General features: G+C 38.3%; 1 protein-coding gene across 1 annotated transcript; it reads left to right on the top strand.

Moving 5' to 3' along the window:
• Window positions 1–15,466: 15,466 nt before the first annotated feature.
• On the top strand, window positions 15,467–16,828 carry LOC102712592 (phospholipase A1 EG1, chloroplastic/mitochondrial-like). The gene has a single exon (XM_006645118.2). The coding sequence runs from the start codon at window positions 15,467–15,469 to the stop codon at window positions 16,826–16,828; it is 1,362 nt and encodes a 453-aa protein (XP_006645181.2).
• The last annotated feature ends 3,027 nt before the right edge of the window (window positions 16,829–19,855 follow it).

Consider the following 19,855-nt stretch of genomic DNA (forward strand, 5'->3'; position numbering starts at 1 on the left):
TTTGCACGTCACAGTATTTCTGTTGCTTGGGAACATCAAGTACACGATCTGGTAGCCTGGCAAAATTCATTAAATTAAATTAAATTAATTATTTATTTAACGTATGCAAGGATGCCATAGATCTTCCTTACAGGTTTCTTTTTCCGGAAAAAAATGGTGTCCATGCAACAAAGCTTAGATAATCTTGTCACTGAATTAAGCTGTGCTTTTTGCCAGGACTTTCAAGTACTTGGGAGCATGCTTACCAGTGTGAACACTGTTAGTGATGATTTTAAAAAATAGCATATGTGCCCATTCTATTGGTCTTTATTATAGAGAACTAGAGCTAGTTCAAGATAACTTGCTCATAATGAGTAGTTGCTTGTATTACTTGATCATAATCACACAGATTCCTGCTGACCCAATCCCAAAAACTGAAGGCTCCCCAGTTGCTTTCCACTGGGATTTTGCTGGTACTAATCTCCCAAGCTGCTTTTATTCTTAAGCCTTTTTATTAGCTCTTGACCTTTTCCTTTTTGTGATATGGTTTTTTTGGTGATGAAATCATCAGTGTCCTTAACAATTATACTCATCAGAATCGATCCAGACACCAAAAATAAATGGGAACTGGCCAACTGGGACACTTGAATTTCCTCCTTGCATATCATGCAGCTGCATTTTTTCTTCCGGTATCCTACTTTCTGGGAAGGTCTCTGTCCAGCACTGTTTACTCCAAATAATTAAGTACCAATTGATCAATCAGTTTATTGTGTAACTATCAAATTGGTGTTGAGAAAACGTACCAATAATTCGCTTAATAGGGTGGAAATCATGGATTAAATGTTAAGAATTTATACAAAAAGGCGGGGAAAAAAACTGATTTTATTATATGGTAGATGCAACTAAGTTTACTATGTTCCGAATTTCCCTATGTTGGGTCCCCTCAAAATTGGTAGAATTCACATAATCCATAATATGACAAATTCTATTTGTTTAAACAAAATTCCGAGAAACATTCCCGTGGCCTGCCTACAGCCATATGAGAGAAGATAGGGAAATAGAAGGAAGACAATACAAAGATGGGATGGATGACAGGAAGCAATTCGAAAGGGAGATACTTAAGCTGGCGTTTTTACATAATTCATCTGAGACAAGTGAAGGGTGACAATATGGAAATATTGTCATAGACTTTTTGTCCATCATATGCAGTTATTACCGAGCACCATCCATGAAGTTGTCATGGACATCCCATCGATAAAACCGTCTCTTACATAAGTACTCATTATTGATGTAATTTGTTCGAGCACCAAAATATAGACGACTATGATAGTGAGTCGTCAAATAGAGACAACTATGATAGTGAACTGCCTCTGATAATTTTGGGACAAATGGCTCAGACTGAACCATCTTTTATGGCACCTCATGGCAATCGGTTAATTGGAATGTGATATTAGAGCAATGTTCATACTCACTGAACTCCCTCTAGCTATCAATGTGGCCAGTAAAGCAACATGAAAAAAATACCGAAGTCAGGTAGGAAATTAATATGTATACATATAAAAGGCTCGGTCGGTATTTCTGGCAACCAGAAAAATAGCAAACAAAAAGAAGGGTAAGAAATGGTGTTCCCAAGGAAAGGAAGGAAATGGGCAAAAATGTGCAAATGGTTGGCATTCTTTCAGAATTATTAAACGTACGGTCTCTGTCGATTTTGTCTTGGCAGATGATGCCTACAATCTTTTCACCCCTGTTTATACTTATAAACCAGAATTTGAATTTTTATTCTTAAATTTGGAGTAGTTTTTAGGGTTTTCACCGTAGTTTATTTGAAAGTCTAATCGATAATAACATGTATATAAAAGTTTTATTTATGATTTTTTTATTTATAAATATATCGTCTGGTTTTTTTTATTAAAAAACCCAACCAATCACCCCTTAGTCTTTCAAACCTAAAATTTATACAATTTATTGTACAGAATCTTGGATCCAGCGTTTACAAGATTTATTGTACCAAATTAAAGAGGGTCATGTTGATGCCTACGTGTTGGTTTTAATCTGCATCAAGGCATCAACCGTTTTCACCATAGTTATTCCGATCAAATGCTAATCACACGGGTTGCTCTCCCTGAAGATAAATAGGTTAATTTCGATTAATTTACAGAATGGACGTCTGAGAAAACAACATGTTACATAGCTTAACACCGCTCATGAGATGAGAAGCCAAAAGAACAAGGACCAGAAAGGCCCGGCCCTTCAAGGTCACAATCTGTCTCGTGGGATCATTTCAATCACCATCCTATTTATTAGAACTTTACACATATATATACTGCAAATAAACAAAATTTCAGTTTTATGGCCAGTATTATACATACATGAATTGTATATTCTTTCTATGATAAACAATAGATATCACTTTGAAAGTTAGTTGTATAGGAGTGTCTAGAATTCAAGCACCTGAAATTTAGTCAATTGAATTTTGATCATTTGGATGATAATCCAATAGTTCCCATCGCTTCCTATTAGCTATTTAGCAAAGACCCTTCTTTTCATAACATTGCTCCAAACTATAAAAAGATACAAAACTTCATGAAATTCATAGGAAATACAAATTTATGTGCAAGGATTTTAAACTTGGATAGAATCATATATGGCAGTACAATTACAATTAAAATGAACTAAAATGTTAGGTTTAATTAGCAATGTGCAGTTTTAGGTGATTGAAAATTTGCAGGCACCTGAAATCTAGCCAATACCCAGTTATATATGCACTTTATTATGCAGTTGTGACCATAGATTTCATCTGATATTATGAAGATATTAGGCTAGGATTTGAGTTAACCTACACTAACTCGAGGAAGACAAATGCAGGAGATACACACCATTACTTAATGATGTCATAGATTACAAGTTATGCATTGGCACAATGATAGCAAAACAACAAAAAAAAAAACCTTGCAATATATTGCATCAAGGCAAATAAACAAACGAGGAAAATCTTGTGAACCGGACAGTTCCCACGAACGTAGCTCGTGCATACGACGTTAACACGCCAACTGCACGCAATCCCTGTGTGTCCCTCTGTTCCTGGAATAATGCATATACAATTTTATATACACACAAAAAATCCCATATATATTTATATGATATCTTGCCATGCAATTAATTAGTTTATATAGTTTTATACTTTACATGTAGCAGAAAAATACTGTGGTGCCCTGTGTGCTGTCCAGGATCTTGCTGACATCCTTTTGCGTGCGTTGGGTGCTTGATCCTGTCCAGAGGAACAAAATCTTAGCATGCCCAACGATGTACTAATAGCTAAAGAATTGTGCGCCTCTTTCTTTTTTATATATTGAGATCAGTAATAATTGGCAGATTTGGATTAAGGTACGTACCACTAATAAGGATTTATTTTCCTGACTAGGAGTACTAGTAAGGTAAATTATATATTTTTGATGTCGTGATGGTTAAGTCTAGAGACGGTACTACCATATTTTGTAGATAATGGAATAAACATTTCAACCGTTGCGTCTAAAAATGTACGATTATGCGTGTAAGGTACTCCCTTTGTCCTAAAAAAAACCAATTCTCCGGTATCCGTGTCCAACGTTTGACCATCCATCTTATTTAAAATTTTTTTAGAAAATTAGAAAAAAATAGTCACAGTAAAATACTATTTATGATTTAACATCTAATAAAAACAAAAATATCAATTAAAAAAATTGAATAAGACGAAGAATAAAAAATTATAGGTAAAAAGTGAAAAATTAGTTTATTTTGGAACGGTGGGAGTACGGTTGAACAGAAAAGCAAGTAATCATGGATTCGACGAGGTTTTATTGAGAAAAATCAGCCCGTACCATTTCCATAGGACTTATCTGCGAGTGACTAGACTTGACTGCAAGACGGAGGTACCATAGAACATATTATTTTCATAATTATTCAAATGACATATGCAACCGGTCATTCATTCATGCGGATCTTTCCCCCTTTTAATAAAAGTTTTTTTTATAAAGAAAGGAAGAAATCATTCAAGCAGATCGACGTGCTGACAATTATATATATCCATCCCTATTTCTGAAACCAGAATTTGCGGGAAATGCCCTGGACTGACAAGGCAAGCATCACCTGTTCATTGCTATGTATGTTAGGTTGTTGACCACACATGACCCCATATGCATTCAGATTCAGCACAGAATGGTAGTGCAGTGAGCAACCAAGTGTCATACCAGCATACACCAATAATAAGGCCCAAGGGGACCCCCCCCCTTCTTTATATGTGATATGTGCAAGTGCAACCTAGGAGTAGTCCTCCATGCCCTTGTGCCGCAAAGCTTTTGGGTTTTTTTAGTCCTGTCACATCGAATATTTGATACTAATTAGAAATATTAAATATAGACTATTAATAAAACCAATCCTATATTCTAGACTATTTCGCGAGATGAATCTATTAAGCCTAATTAGTCCATGATTAGCGAACGTGATGCTACCGTAAACATTTGCTAATCGTGAATTAATACGGCTTAAAAAAATTGTCTAATGAAATAACCTTTATTTATGTGGTTAGTTTTGTTATCCGTTTATATTTAATACTCCTAATTAACGTCTAAACATCTGATGTGACGAGAGTAAAAAAAAATCTCTGATCCAAACAACCACTGGGCTACTCGTAGAACACCTCGTCTCGTCTTCTCTGAACTTGTTCAGAAAAGTCCAGAAAGAAATCCAGGATGGGGTGCACGTCCTCGCCGATTCCTCTTCTCTTCAGAGAAAAGAGAGCATGCATATCTGTTTTCTTCTTCTCCATCCTCTCTTTTTCGTGTGAATACATCTAGACTATGTAGATTTGTTTGAGAAATTATGAACGCAGCAAGTTGGATGGAATGGTCAGTCCAAAGGTTGGGGGTGATGTCGTTTTCAGGGTGCTCATGGGTGAGGATCGAGGCACAAACAATGGCCGGGGATGATTCGGATGGCCGCTAATCGGCCATGTCAACCTTCCTCCGGGAGCTCTTAATTTCGCCTCTCTGTAGCCGACGGAACCCGATCGATCTCCACCTTAATTAGCTGACTCTGTTGCCACTCTGACACTCTCTCACTCACTGTCACTCTCTCTCGTTCACTCACTCTCTGCGTGTCACTGTCGCTGGTAATTAGTGGCGTAATTACCAGAGAGAGTGATGGGGGCAGCAGAGCCAGCTGCTGATCGAGATTTCGAGAGCGACCTGCCGCCGCCGCGTTCCATTCATTCGATCGATCGATCGATCAACTCGTCGTCTCTGAATCCCTCTCAAGAGAACTCGATCGATCTCTACCGTGAAGCCATTTGTCACCGTAATTACGTAGCGAGGGGCAGTAATCTCTCTGAATAACCCGGTCGAGATCACGCTAACAATGCCAAGCTAATCGCAGCAATCACAGCCATGGATTAACTGCACGAGAGGAGGGAATTGAACTGTGCCTCGTCGAGCTCCAGATTCAGGATCTGTTTTTGAAAAGCTTAAGATTCTGACAAAGTAAGAAGTCAATCCTAAGAATCCGAAAAAGCTAGGTTTCTCAGCTTCTGACTTTTAGTTCATTTTCTAAATTCTATAATTTTATATTTTTAGAAGAGCAATTTTTACCATCCTTTAGCAAGTACCCAGAGATACCACTCTCTAGAAGATACTAAATTTTACGTAGAAAAAAGTGATACCTCATGATACCTTCTAAGAATAAAAAAAACTCTTTTCAGAAGCTATGTGCTATTTATAAGAGTTTATGACTTCTGCTCCCAGTACCTCTCCCAGACAGGCTCTCGGATTCAGAGGTGAGCTCTAATGGCGCGTGGACGCACGGCGAGCGAGGGGGCCCGGGCTAAGCTAGGCTGAGCGTCGACGACGTGCATGTCGCAACGGCGCCGACGAGGCGACGATCGACGGACGACATTATTACCGGCGTCTACCTTTTCGGGCTGCATATCATCGCCTCCGATCCGTGCACACCTACACCCTGACAACGACCTCGATCGATCGGCCAAAAGTCAAACGCGATCGACCTGACCCACATGCATGCAATGCAATGAAGAGATCAAACCAACATGTACACACATAGTATCGTGCTACGACACGGTACCATGACTAGGGGTGAAAACGGTAGCGATAATTTCTAGCCGGTTCTATGGTTATTTACTGACCGAGTCGTTTCGAAATGGTTAAAATTATGAGAATAAAAATGGAGATGGTTTTGTTGTTGTACCGATTGTTTGTTTAATTTATTGTATTTTCTTAGAATTTACCTTTTTATTATATCATATATATATATACGTACTCTATTTTTAACTTATCTCACATAAAACTATGCAAAACTACAAAGACTATAGCGCCCCCTCATTCTTTTTCAAACATCGATGTATTTGTCCCCCTCTAATTTTTTTAAATCCTAACTTAGGGGACAAATGCATTTCTAACCGTTAATAAGTTGTTTCAGTTATGCTTATAAAAAGAAAAAAAAATATGAGGCTTGAAAAAATCTTTTTGGAACAGATTGGTAGTACTTACCGTATATACATACCTATACCTAGCACCTGTGGCTCTATGTCTGTATATACATACCTATACCATCACCGCCCTGATGTTTTCCTATATACAATACGTGTTCTTTATTCTTTTTTACATGTCATTTAGAGTATTAATGTAAAACATGACCACCTATTTTTTTTTCCTGAAAGGTACTACAAGATCATATATTTAAGAATGTTGACAGACAAACAAACGGTAAACAACTACTGATTGGTAGTTCATATCGATTCGTGTGCCGACCTAGCTGACAGGTCCACACATAATTCTCCAATAAGGACGCACGTGGGAAAGAGGCAAGCAACGTATTTTCAAACGAGAAATAATTTATAGATAAAACATTTTATATACATGCTCTTATCGATCTAAAAGACAAAGCTGAAAAATAAATTATATTAAAAATTCTAAAACTAACTTTAAATTTAAAAAAAATAAATTTTAGCTTACAAACATAGGCAGAAATAAAAAATAAGGGTGATCGATATATTGGACATTAAAAGTTTTGAAGACTATCTCTAAATTGGGGAGGGTCCTACTATATATACGGTGGTGTGTACATATGGGTCTCTTTCCCTTGGCTTTTAGAGAGACAATTGAATTGAATTGAAGCAAACAATGGCTTTGCGCACTTCACATCACCAACCTAACCCTAATAAAAGCCCAAAAGCGAGCCAAGGAAGAGGCCACGTAACCACGAGAGGTGAGGAGGGAGCAGCGTCATTAAGCTTGGGATATACTCCCCCAATCACTTAATGTTTAACGCTGTTGACTTTTTTATACGTGTTTGATCGTTCGTCTTATTTAAAATATTTACTTAATTATTAATTATTTTTATATTATTTCGTGTATTGTTAAATATATTTTTATGCATATATATAGCTTTACATATTTGACAATTTTTTAAATAAGACGAATAGTCAAATACGTATAAAAAGTCAACAACGTCAGACATTTAGGGACGGAGCGTATAACATTGTTGCTGCTGCTGTTGATGATCAGCAGCATGGGTCATGCATGTGTGTGGGGTATGGCCTTTGTTCGTGCACGTAGGTTGCTAAAAGGGATTACCATTCCCCCATTGGTTTCTTTCATGTCATGCCCTTGACTTAGCCTTAATTTTGTTCCATTGATTGCTGCCAAGCTTTTTGCTGTTGATGCTGGCTTAATTTCTTCTCTTCCCCATCAATGCCTGAGTGCCTCCTGCCTCGGTGTAGCCCTCAAGATTAATTTGCTTTTCATTGGATACGAATAATGGCATGTACGACAGCATTGACAACTCTTGTCTATTTAATATAGACAAACAACTAAATAGACACGTTGTATATGGATAAACTACTTGTTTGTCTACAAGATATTTAAACACTATTTTTAATGTCCTGTATTTGTTGCATGCAACCAATGCATGACATTTTTCTCTAGAAAATATTACATGCAATTTGGGAGCATGTGCCCAAGCAGTAGACGAACGAAGGAACGGGTCCAAGTTTTTATTGAGTTAATGATGTCACGTAGGATGATTAATCTGATATGGATGTATATAGACAGTCACTATCTTACTGTTGTACATGCCCTTCAATAATATAAGGATATTTAAAGTTTATTTTCGGAGAAGATTGAAGTGATAGATGGTTATGATTGATTGAGCCGAAAAAGTACGTGAAAAAAATATAATAGAGATGACACCATAGATGGAGAGATATCCTTGTGTTCTTTAGATAAAATTTAAGGTCTTCTGGACAGATCGAATAGCAGTTATTAGCGGTGAGTATGTGAAATGTATGACATTTGTTATTTTAGATAATAGAAACAAATTCTTTAGCAGAAATCACGAAAACATGTTGTTTTGGACATTGGCACGTGTGGTCTTCCCAAAATGTAGTTTTAGGCACAAGTTTTTTTTTAAAAAAAATAGTATTTCTTGTTGATATAATTTAACGAAACTGTGCTCTTATGATTTTAAAGTGTGCAAGCTAAATAATTTGATAGATGTTTTTCCTTCTTTCTAAATTATTTCCTTCCTGGATATATACTGCATATTGTGTGTTTGTTGACGTGAGCTCATCAAATTTGTAGTAAAGGACATGCCAAATTTTTTTTAGGGAATTTCGCCCACCTTGCCATAATTATTCCCATTTTTTTAAAAAAAAATTCCTGCACTTTCCACATTTTCCAGCAAACAAAAAAAATTTGGCACTTCCTTTCGGTTATCTGCTAAAGTTAACCAATTTTTGATTAAAACTGGCCGGTAAACGGAATTGTGGGTTTAACATTTAAAATTTTGACCATCAATTATTTTCCAAATAATTAGTTTTAAAAAATAAATGGTATACATATATTTGCCTCGAAAAGTGTAGTTACAATATCATAACTTATTAGATTACAAATTTATCCTAATATAAAATTAGTGGCTTGAAATTTAAAACCTTAACTAAATCTTGTTTCAAACGCCAAATGTGTATGACTTGAGGAAGTAATTGATCATTTTCTCTTTGAGCAGAGTAACATGTGAGCTTTTACAAAAGGCCAAGCACAGAGGCCCAGAAGGGCAAAAAATTCAGGGAGGCCTAAAACTGAAGAGAGGGGGCCCAAACCGTATATAAGGCAAGTGTTAACTCCATAAGGAAAAGATAGACGCTCACTGAATAGGTAATACCTTTTGGTTATGCCAAATTTGTGGACAAGCCAAACGCCAAAAATCTATAACTTCTCCACCAGAGCACCTATAAAACTAGTTCTATACATTTGCTAATGATAGGGCTAGATTTACTAATGCAAGTAAGATATTCTAAACTCTTTTCAATGTAATCATATAAACCAAACATTCGAAGTTGCATGTTATCTGTAAGTATTTGTTACTTTTACTACCGAAAAAAATTCTGACAACGCAGCGGCAAACCACTAGTTAATAGTAAGCATGTCCAAACATAGCTTAGCCGGGTTGGCCTCAACCGACCCGGTTTGGTCTAACTACGCACCGGGTCAGGCTTAGGCCTAGCTATTGAATCCTGAAATCCTAAAAAAGCTCAGGCCCGACCAAAGAAAGCCTAGGGGTCGTACCGAGCCAGGAGTTATTTTTCAAATCATCAGGCTTGGGCCTAGGTTTTTTGGCCGGTCTTTTTCTAGGCCGGTCCAAAGCCTGACCTGATTTGGTGTTTGGACAGGCCTAGTTAACCGTGACTATTGTACCTTTGCAAAATTAATTTTAGGTTAGTATACATTGCATGTGCAATTTTTAATGTTTGGACGGTGATCTTAGAAAGATCAAGTCCATACACAAATTTTAGAAACATTGCAACAACAAGTTTAGACACTAATTTTAGAATCACTAAAAAAAATCAAGTTCACACATTACAACGATAATTTTAATTAACTAATTTATTTACATTATCTAATATTAACATAAATTTTAAAGTCTACAAAGCTAAATTTAATAAAAACTAATTTATGCAAACATGAGTTCTATCTGATACAACTTACTGGCTTCTTACATTAAAAAAATCGATTAATGTTTGTATATATCAAGTGAACAAGGTGATTGTGCCGCTAACATATAGTTAACATCTAATTTTTTTGTAAGTTTTAAAAAATAGCATTATGTATCCTTATATTATATAAAAATAAATTGAAATCAAATATTAATTGATATTACAATACATAGAAAATATTTATTACATTAGCTCCTTTTAGTTCAAAAAGCATACTACATCGTTTTTAGCAAAGTGAAATTACTTATGACATTCCTATTAGTTGTGTTTCTCATTTATTATTACCTGGATAAGTGCACATTCTCGTTCAATGATAAAAAAAAATATCCCGCGGCGATGCATCATTTGACAAATCAAGGATTTGACCTAAAAGATGGCTTCGAAGTAATATTCTTATAACTCCAACTACTCATTCCTATTTACGAAAGATTTGTTTGATTTTATTGTCATTGATTTGACTGATTGGGTGTCCGGTAACAGTGGTTTAGAGCCTTGATCGATATGATGATGAGCACATCTATGGTGTGGCGATGAACATAAAATTCATTGCTTGGCGTTGTTTCCAACGTTCTAATTGTGTTCCGCACTGGCTTGTGATATTTTGCAGTTACGTTGATGCTATGGTTGAACTTTGAGTCTAAAGGTATACAATGTGGTATACAATGTGTATTTATAGAAATTTTATAATTAAAAAGTTTATATATCTTCATCTTCATATAAAATCTCATATATATATATATATATATATATATATATATATATATATATATATATATATATATATATATATATATATATTGTTTGCATTGTTTCTAATTGTAAAGATAATTTCTAATATATAGAAAATATCTCATGGAAAAGTCTTTATTTTTTTTCTTTGTAGTAACTCTCTTAATAGAAAACAATCTGGGTCGTTGGATTAACACGAATGATTCTGGATCGTAAGATTTATAGGATAGATCGGTGCATTTTAATTAGCATAGATGAACCATCAAAAGGACATGTGTACTTGCTCCGTATACGCATCATGTCTAGCTAAATAACGACCAAACTAAAGCAAATGGAGAGGAGGTTGACGTACGTCTAACATGTTTTGTTGGGAATTTGCCGGATGGAGGAGGAGATGAAACATGGAGATTAGTAAAGCTAAATTGACATGGCCACTTTGCGTTTTGTTAGTTCACTTGTGAATGCAGTCTGTCGGCTCCTCGTTGAGACACGTCATGGCTTTAGGCCTTTAGCTATCGATGACATATATCAGACCATTCTCAACATCTTATCTATCCTATCCTCCATCATAAAAATAGAGGATGAAGAGTAAAAGTTGAGCTCCAGTAGAACATCTATCTCATCATCTATTTTTGGATGTCATCCATATTAGGAGAGAGAACCTCTATATTTAGATGTTCTCTCTCCAATCCTTCAAATAGTTATAGAGGATGTTATATATAGATGATTTGCTGGAGTACAAAGGAATACGAAGGATAAAAATATTTTAGATGATCATCCAAATGAAGATATAGATGAGCAAATTTAGATGAACTGTTGGGGATGGTCTTACTCCTCTTGTTCGTATTAAAAGTTAGCATATTTTAACCTTATCTAAAATATTTATAGAATTGTATATGTTTTAGGCCGCGTTCGTTTGAAGTAAGGAAGTTAACTTACCCTGGCATAGTAAATAATAGATTAGTATATGATTAATTAATTATTAAAAAATATAAAATAGATTAATATGTTTTTAAAACAACTTTCCTATAGAAAATCTTTGCAAAAAGTACACCGTTTAACAGTTCGGGAAGCGTGCGCGTGAAAAACGAGGGGATAAGTTAACTTACGGGGGCAAGAACGCGGCCTTATACATGTATTTAAATTTGTTATCATATATATAAATCTAGATATGATTAAAAAAACTTACAGAATAGAACGGCGATAATAATAGTATAACGTAGGGTTATCTCATTTCACATTATAATACTCTTTATCCTCACTAAATTTATACAGATGATAATTAATTTGAATATATTATATATATATATATGGATAAATCTAAATACGATAAAAAATTTCTATCGGAAGAGGGAACGACCAGCATCTTCGTCGCTGGACGCTGGAGGCCTATTTGGCAATAAGGTGGTCATCTTTTCGAAGGAAAAACCAGAGCTACAAATGGAAATAATTTATAAATAAATTTTTTATATACATGTTTTAGTTATTTAAAATTAAAAGCTATAAAATAAAGTACGATAAAATTTTTAAAATCAACTCTAAATTTAAACTTTTGACTTATAAATATAAGCAAAAGAAGATCTAACTCGTAACTCTTTTTTTAATCATATCTAGATTCCTTTGTAGGGGTTTTAACGGATCGGATAATACCCGATCCGATTTGATCCGAATCTGTTCAAATTGAGGATGTGGTAGGGGTTTGCAACTATCAGGTAGATATGATGTCGGATTCGGACAGTGAGTTACGGATTTGGATACGGATATGGTATCATTAATATCCGGTGGATGCGGATTATTCGATTATATTACCGAATTATCCGATAGTCATTCCAGCGGATAATCCGAGTTTGTTAGCCCGCAAAGCACTCAATCAAAGTCCATCAATAGCCCAAATATTTTTCATCTGAAAATGTAATGATAACACGTACATATCACATCCGGTCATAATAATCCGTTTTCGAGCCGACTCCGCACCATTTCCAACATCCGCAACAATCCGCATCCGCATCCGTTTAAAAGTTATGGTTTAGAATATGAAACAAGCACTGTCCGTCTGAATTCGCTGCGTTAACGCCCCTATTTATTTGTAGCTTGCAAGCCGTAAATGTTCATGACGCATGCCGTAGCAACGGGACGACACCTAGCACGGGACCGTCTCTATCGAGCTGTCATGCACATGAAGATCTTACTTGCAAGCCGTTGCGCCCAAACAAAGGTCATGCTCATGCATGTTTTCACCAAATTACAGATGCGTGTGTTATCGATAGGTGTTATTTTTGTCTTTAGGCTAGTGTTTTGAGTTTTTGTTTTGTTTTTAATCAAGTCATGGCTTCCTAATTCGTGATCGTTAGATTTGCAACCTTGGTAGCCGTGGCGGATCTGGTCAACGAGATTAGAGGGGTCTAAATACTTTATATAGAGTTTCAGTCCCTCTATTTATTAATCTTTGCCATAAAATTTTAAGAGGTTCTTCGTGAAAGCTCCAATGGCTTTAACAGAGGTAGCAGAGGCTCGAGCCCTCGCCGCCCTATGTTGGATCCGCCCATGCTTTGTAGTACCTAGAAAAAATGTATGTGGTATCAGATCAAGTTAATTTTAGTTGTCTAAATAAAAATACATTTTTAAAAAGGTGTTGAAAATATGTTGTATTTGAGTCGGGAATAATAAATTTGGTCAACATACAGTTGATTTGAGAAACATACACTAAACCTCGTTATGTCATTTTCAATCAAAGGTAGCACTACTATCTTCAATTTTTTTATTTGATGCAACCAAATTAAAATATTCTGTGTAGAGAAAAAACACAAAGAAATTTAAGATGGTATAGAAAAATACATAAAAAACAAGAATGTGTAGAAAAAATACAAAAGTTTCTACACAAATTATTGTGAGTAAAGAAAAAATAAAATTTGAGATTGTGTAGAAAACAGAAAAAAATGAGAAATTGTCAAAAATAAAAAATACACAAAAATGAGAATGAATGTGTAAAAGAATGAAAAAAAAATCTCTACACAAAAAAATTAAGAATGTGTAAGAATTTTTTTAAAAAAAAGCTATAAATGCGTGTGTGGTATTGTGAGCATGATGGAGAACAGTATCCCGTGGTTCTATTAGATGGAAGAGATTCCTTTGACTTAAAGTTAGAGAGACATGGAGACTGACATGGGTCTCACAGTTGCTAGTGTATGTATGTGTGTATATATATATATATATACACATATATACATATATATATATACACATATACATATATATACACACACATACATACATACATATATATATATATATATATATATATATATATATATATATATATATATATAAGACTAGCACAATGCCCGTGCTTCGCTACGTGCATAAAACTTAGAAGGAAATCTATAAAAAAATATGTGAATATCATTTAAAATTTGTTTTTCTCAAATGACTTCTTAAATGGCCATACATGTAAGTCTTTTTATTATGTGTTATAATCTTTGGTCGGTACATGCATTGCATTAATACTTCTTTTGTTTTCTGAAATTTGTATTACTTCCCGTTCATGTGTAATACTATTTCTACGTTCAATGTGTAAACTATCATCCTTCTATTACTTCAATCTACTGTAATTATATCTAAAACCATGTATCTTGACTTTAGGTACTCCATAGATAATTGAAATTCAGGCGAAGAAACCTTCACCCTGGTGGCCGATTAAAAATATCCCATAGCAATTGAAATTCATGTGGAAAAATCCTCACCCTAGTGAATGATCTAACAAAGCAGATGTATTTGTGAATGTGTACGTACGTATCTGTCATATAATCTATCCCCTTGTCCTTTTGTTTTTGCTTATGTTTATAAACCAAAATTTGATTTTTTTTAACTTTAAATTTAGAAATGACTTTGGATTTTTAATTGTAGTTCATTTTTCAGCATTTGCTTCTAAATCACTAAAAATACGTATATAAAAGATTATTCATAAATTATTTTTTATTAGTAAATATACAATTTTTTTCAAAAAAAACCCAAAGAATTACCCCTATAAAGAAAATGATAAAAAATGAGCATGCGGACCATTCACCACGTAGATTACTGATGAACGATGACAATGCAACATGTTGCTCAGGTAGGATTTTAAGAGAGAGAAAACAAGGTGTTTATTACATCAAATTAACCTAACTTTCATGCCGTGCTGGATCTACGTAAAGATACTCCTTCGACTCAGCCGCTCAAGGCAATATGACATCCGCCGCCGTGTGCTCCAAGTTCGAAAGGAGCCCGTCAACGCTGGCTGCTGGTGTGGCGCTAAGGAAAACGTTCACAAATTTAAGGAACAATGTTCAATCAAAGGCTTCATTGTAGTATTGTGGTGAGTATTCCCGCCTGTCATGCGGCTCACCCGAGTTCGACACCCAGCTACGAAGATTTTTCATCTTTTGCTGGGCCGACAGCGCAACACGCGCAGAAGCGGGCCACAGAAGCAGCCCATAGGGTGATGGACAAAACAAAATCAATACTACTTATTTTTTATAATAGTATAGATATGTCTCATAAAAATCGACAAATTAAGTAAATTCGGTGTCAGGATCGAGGAGTTCCATTTTTTTTCCTTCCCAAACAACACGATGTGTGGCTTGACGAGGAGATGACACGTACCCACTTAACTTAATCCACGCGCACGTACGAGGGTGCCGGTATATATAGAGCCGCAGCAAGCAGCATCCAAGAACACAAATGGCGTTCACGTCGACGTCGCTCGAGCTGCCATGCACCATGCTGCCGGCCACGGCCACCACCCGCCGCCACGCGAGGCTGGGAACCGTCCGCTGCACGGCGGCCGCGGCCACGGCGAGCGCAGTCGCCACGTCGTTGTCGCCAGCGGCTGAGCGGTCGGCGTGGGCGCCGGTGACGAGGACGAGCACCTCGCGGGCGGCGCCGGCGTCGACGTCGGGCTCTGTCGTCGCGCGGGTGTGGAGGAAGATACAGGGCTCCGGCGACTGGGATGGCATGCTCGAGCCGCTGCACCCGCTGCTCCGCGGCGAGGTGGCGCGGTACGGGGAGCTCGTCGGCGCGTGCTACGCGGCGTTGGAGGAGGACCCCTCGTCTGCGAGGTACATGAACTGCAAGTACGGCAAGCGCCGGATGCTGGAGGACGCCGGCGTGGCTGGGGCGCCGGGGTACGAGGTGACGAGGTACATCTACTCGTCTTCCGACGCCGCTGTGCCGGGCGTGGAGGCGTCGACCAGCGGCCGAGCCAGCTGGGTCGGGTACGTCGCAGTGTCCACCGACGAGACGACGCGGCGGCTCGGGCGGCGCGACGTGCTCGTCTCGTTGCGCGGCACCATCACGCCCGCCGAGTGGATGGCCAACCTCAAGAGCTCGCTCGTGCCGGCGCACCTCGGCCCGCGCGGCGACGACGAGGACGACGTGAAGGTCGAGTCGGGATTCCTCAGCGTCTACACCTCCGCCGACGAGACGTGCCGCTTCGGCTGCGCCGACAGCTGCCGCGACCAGCTCCTCCGCGAGGTCTCCCGCCTCGTCACCTCCCACTCCGGCGAGGACGTCAGCGTCACGCTCGCCGGCCACAGCATGGGTGGCGCACTCGCGCTGCTCCTGGCGTACGACCTCGCCGGGCAGGGCCTCAACCGCGCCGCCCCGGTCACCGTCTTCTCCTACGGCGGGCCGCGGGTCGGCAACGCCGCCTTCAAGGCACGGTGCGACGAGCTCGGCATCAAGGTTCTCCGCGTCGCCAACGCCCGGGACCCGGTCACCAAGGTCCCGGGCGTCTTCCTCAACGAAGCCACGACGAGGTCAGGGCCGCTCGCCGCCATGAGCGGCGCGTGCTACACCCACGTCGGCCAGGAGCTCGCCCTCGACTTCATCAATCTGAGCGACCTTGGCAGCGTGCATGACCTCGGATCCTACGTCGCGTGTCTCAAAGAAGAGGCGGCAGACTGCGGCGAGGTGGCCACCACCACCAATGCGGACGCCGGCGTTCTCGCCATGGCGATGGAGCTCGTCGGCGGGAGGCAGTGGCAGTGGAAGGACGCCGCCATGGCGGTAGGCGGGTTGGTGCAGTCTACTGGCTTGATATGAAAGATCTCTGTTAATTCAATTTTTGCAGAGATTTTTTCACATTGGCCAATGACTTGTTAATTTACCCTCCTATCGATTCTTGTTCTTGATCACGCTCGATCAATATCATTTTTTGTACAGACTGTTAATCAGAAGAGGTTTTAGTTTTGGGAGAAAAAGATGGATGGGAAGCTTAATTACAGCTTACTTTCATGCTGCTTCCATTGTACATTCTTAATTCTTTGCTGTTACGAAAACAGTCTCTCATTCTCCTCAAACTTTGCATTGTGTTCATTCTTAATTTTTCTTTCTGGTACAAAAACAAAGTTATCCGCCTACCCATAGTTCAGGACAGTAATTCCCACACACAAATCTACAGTATTTCAGATTTTTAAAAAATAAAATTCACCCTCAAATATATAGCTACCATTAATACCGCAATTGCTGTTGTGTTTCTTATAAGATATGTTGAAAATAGTCCCACATTGAAAGTTTGGAGGGAGTAGCATCAACTTTAAAGGAGAGAAGTTCCTCATCTTATGGGCTAGGTTTTGGGGTGTAGAAAGGTTTTCTTTCGGTTGGGCCAGCGTCTTCCGGTTTTGGGCCAATAAGTGGTATCAGAGTTGGGCCCACAATCTCTCTAGTGCCGTGCACACTCGTGAGAGTTGGGCCCACAATCTCTCTAGTGCCGTGCACACTCGTGTGGTGTAAGCCCGAAGTTCAGTGAACCACAGATGTGAGGCATTAATGTACCAACATTCATAGGCTAAGTTTTAGGGTGTAAAAAGGTTTTCTCCCGGTTAGGCCTGCGTCGGTTTTGGGCCAGCAAGATAACGCAGTTTGATTGCACGTAATCTACGACGAAATGCTTGTATTTTCGGAGCCATCAGCGAAAGAGTGCAACTGCCAGACAGAAAAAAAAAACAAAGAAGCAGAGATCAAAAAGGATGCGTAACTGAAGAAACAAGTGTCGCCGTTTCGCTTCTCTACTGAACAAATCCATGGCTAGGTTCGCTGGAAAATATTCCAGTCGAGGTTGGCCACACAACACCGACTGCTACCGGATAGTGCAGAAAATTCAGGGCGTTAGGTTCGTTTCAGGCCTGTGCCTCTGCCTCATCCCAACCCTGCTTTCACGAGCTACAGCGACGGGCGTTGCTGTTCTTCCCCATCACGAGGATGACGAATGCCATCTTCTGATCGATGCAGCACGGTTGCTGCTACTTTCTTTGCATCATTTGATCGTTTCTCGTAGTGATTAATGGGTGCTCGACGCACTGAACTAGTCGCACTCACACTGTCAGCTCGCGCTTCGATCGATCGATCGAAGCTAGCTACTAGCTACCTTTCGACAAGCTCTGAACTGCATGGCCATGGCTGCCTTTCGTTCACATCGACATCTACGAGTTCAGAGTTTCAGATACTACTTCTGCTCGAGCTTATAGATAGATAGATTCATTGCCCAAACGTTAGCAGAAGCTTCAGCTAGGTATAGAGCTACATGAGAATTTAAATTTTGATGGGTTTTTTGCCTGCCGGTGATAATAAGATGATGCTCCGAATTGCAGTGAAGAATGTTCAGAAGAATCGTACGTACTTAGGCTTCTTAACCGTCTCTACCACGAGGTCTCGATCAAGAGGCCGTGTTGTCTCGTTACAGTGCAGTACACAGTACACATGGATGGCCATGAGTACGTGATCCAGCATCAGCTGAAAAGCTTCTGGTTGGGTTACCCTGAATGGCTGATGGTGATGGCGAAGTGCGTCGAGGAAGACGAAGGAGACGGGTACAACAGGGGAGGAAGGGGAGATGACGGCAGGGTTTTCCGACTGGAAAGTAACCTCTTTTGTACAGATTTATAGATAGATTTGCTGTATGCAACTACCAGCGAAAAACTCCGGTCATGTTTTTTCGTGTGACGCCCTTAACTTTTGGATTTGTTCATCTCATTAAAAAATCATTTAAATATGCAAAATTATAAATCATACTTAAAGTTTCAAGTTTGTTGTTTGTTAATCACTCTAAAACTTTTAATTTATCAATCAACCTTTTTATCTATTAGATTTGCTTCAAGATTTGTGCTTGTACGTATGCTACTTTGTTTGATTTTCTTTGATTTTCATTTAACCTCTAACAAATTAGATTGATGGATTAAGTTTTTTTTCAAGCGATTGACCGATAGATATCCCCTTAAAATTCCTATAATAATAAATTAAATTATTACAAAATAATTAATAATTATATAATTTTTTGAATAAGATGAATAGTCAAATATAAACATAAAAGTCAACGACATTATGTAAGAAAACGTGGAGGGAGTACTTTTTTTTTCATTATCTCATTATCTCTACCACGATAAAAACGGAGTTGCCATCCTTCCGTCCCGTCCTCTTAAACACACAAAGAAAAAAGATCATTCTTCCTATCCTTGAAGAGGTATCATGAGGTATCACTGTTTTCTCTGTAAAATTTGGTACCTAATGTTTTCTATGTAAAATTTGGTACCTTCTAATGTCTAAGGTATTAAGAAGTACCAAATTTTATATAGAAAATAGTGTCTCAATTATGGGGAAAATGGTCATGAAAAAAAACGGAAAGATAGAAGAACTGCTCAAAAACTACTAGGCCATTCTAGTCAAAGGGTCGTGTAGCTCATTAGTCATTCCTAGTAGTGTGGTATATAGGCCCATTGCGGTTATAGAGTACACACAATATACTCTTGTGGTATAGTTCCGTTGCAATGCACTATCATAAGAGTGATTTTGTAACGTCAAAATTTGGTATTTATTTACACCTCATTTATCGTTGGCGTTAAACTTTACATTGACCCAGATTATAAAATGTTTGGGTTTTTATGTACTCATATAGGTACTAATAAATTTAAACATATAAACATATTAGTTCATAAATAAATTTAGTGAAAACCAAATTATCTTTCGACTTGAAATGGACGGAGTACCTCTAAGACCTGGTTCTTCTCCCCTTTTACTAACCCAATTTACAAAAAAAATTCTTTAGGAAAGTTGTTGTAAAAGATCATATTAATA

The sequence above is a fragment of the Oryza brachyantha genome, chromosome 1 (assembly GCF_000231095.2).
Source record: "Oryza brachyantha chromosome 1, ObraRS2, whole genome shotgun sequence".
Lineage (NCBI taxonomy): Eukaryota > Viridiplantae > Streptophyta > Magnoliopsida > Poales > Poaceae > Oryza > Oryza brachyantha.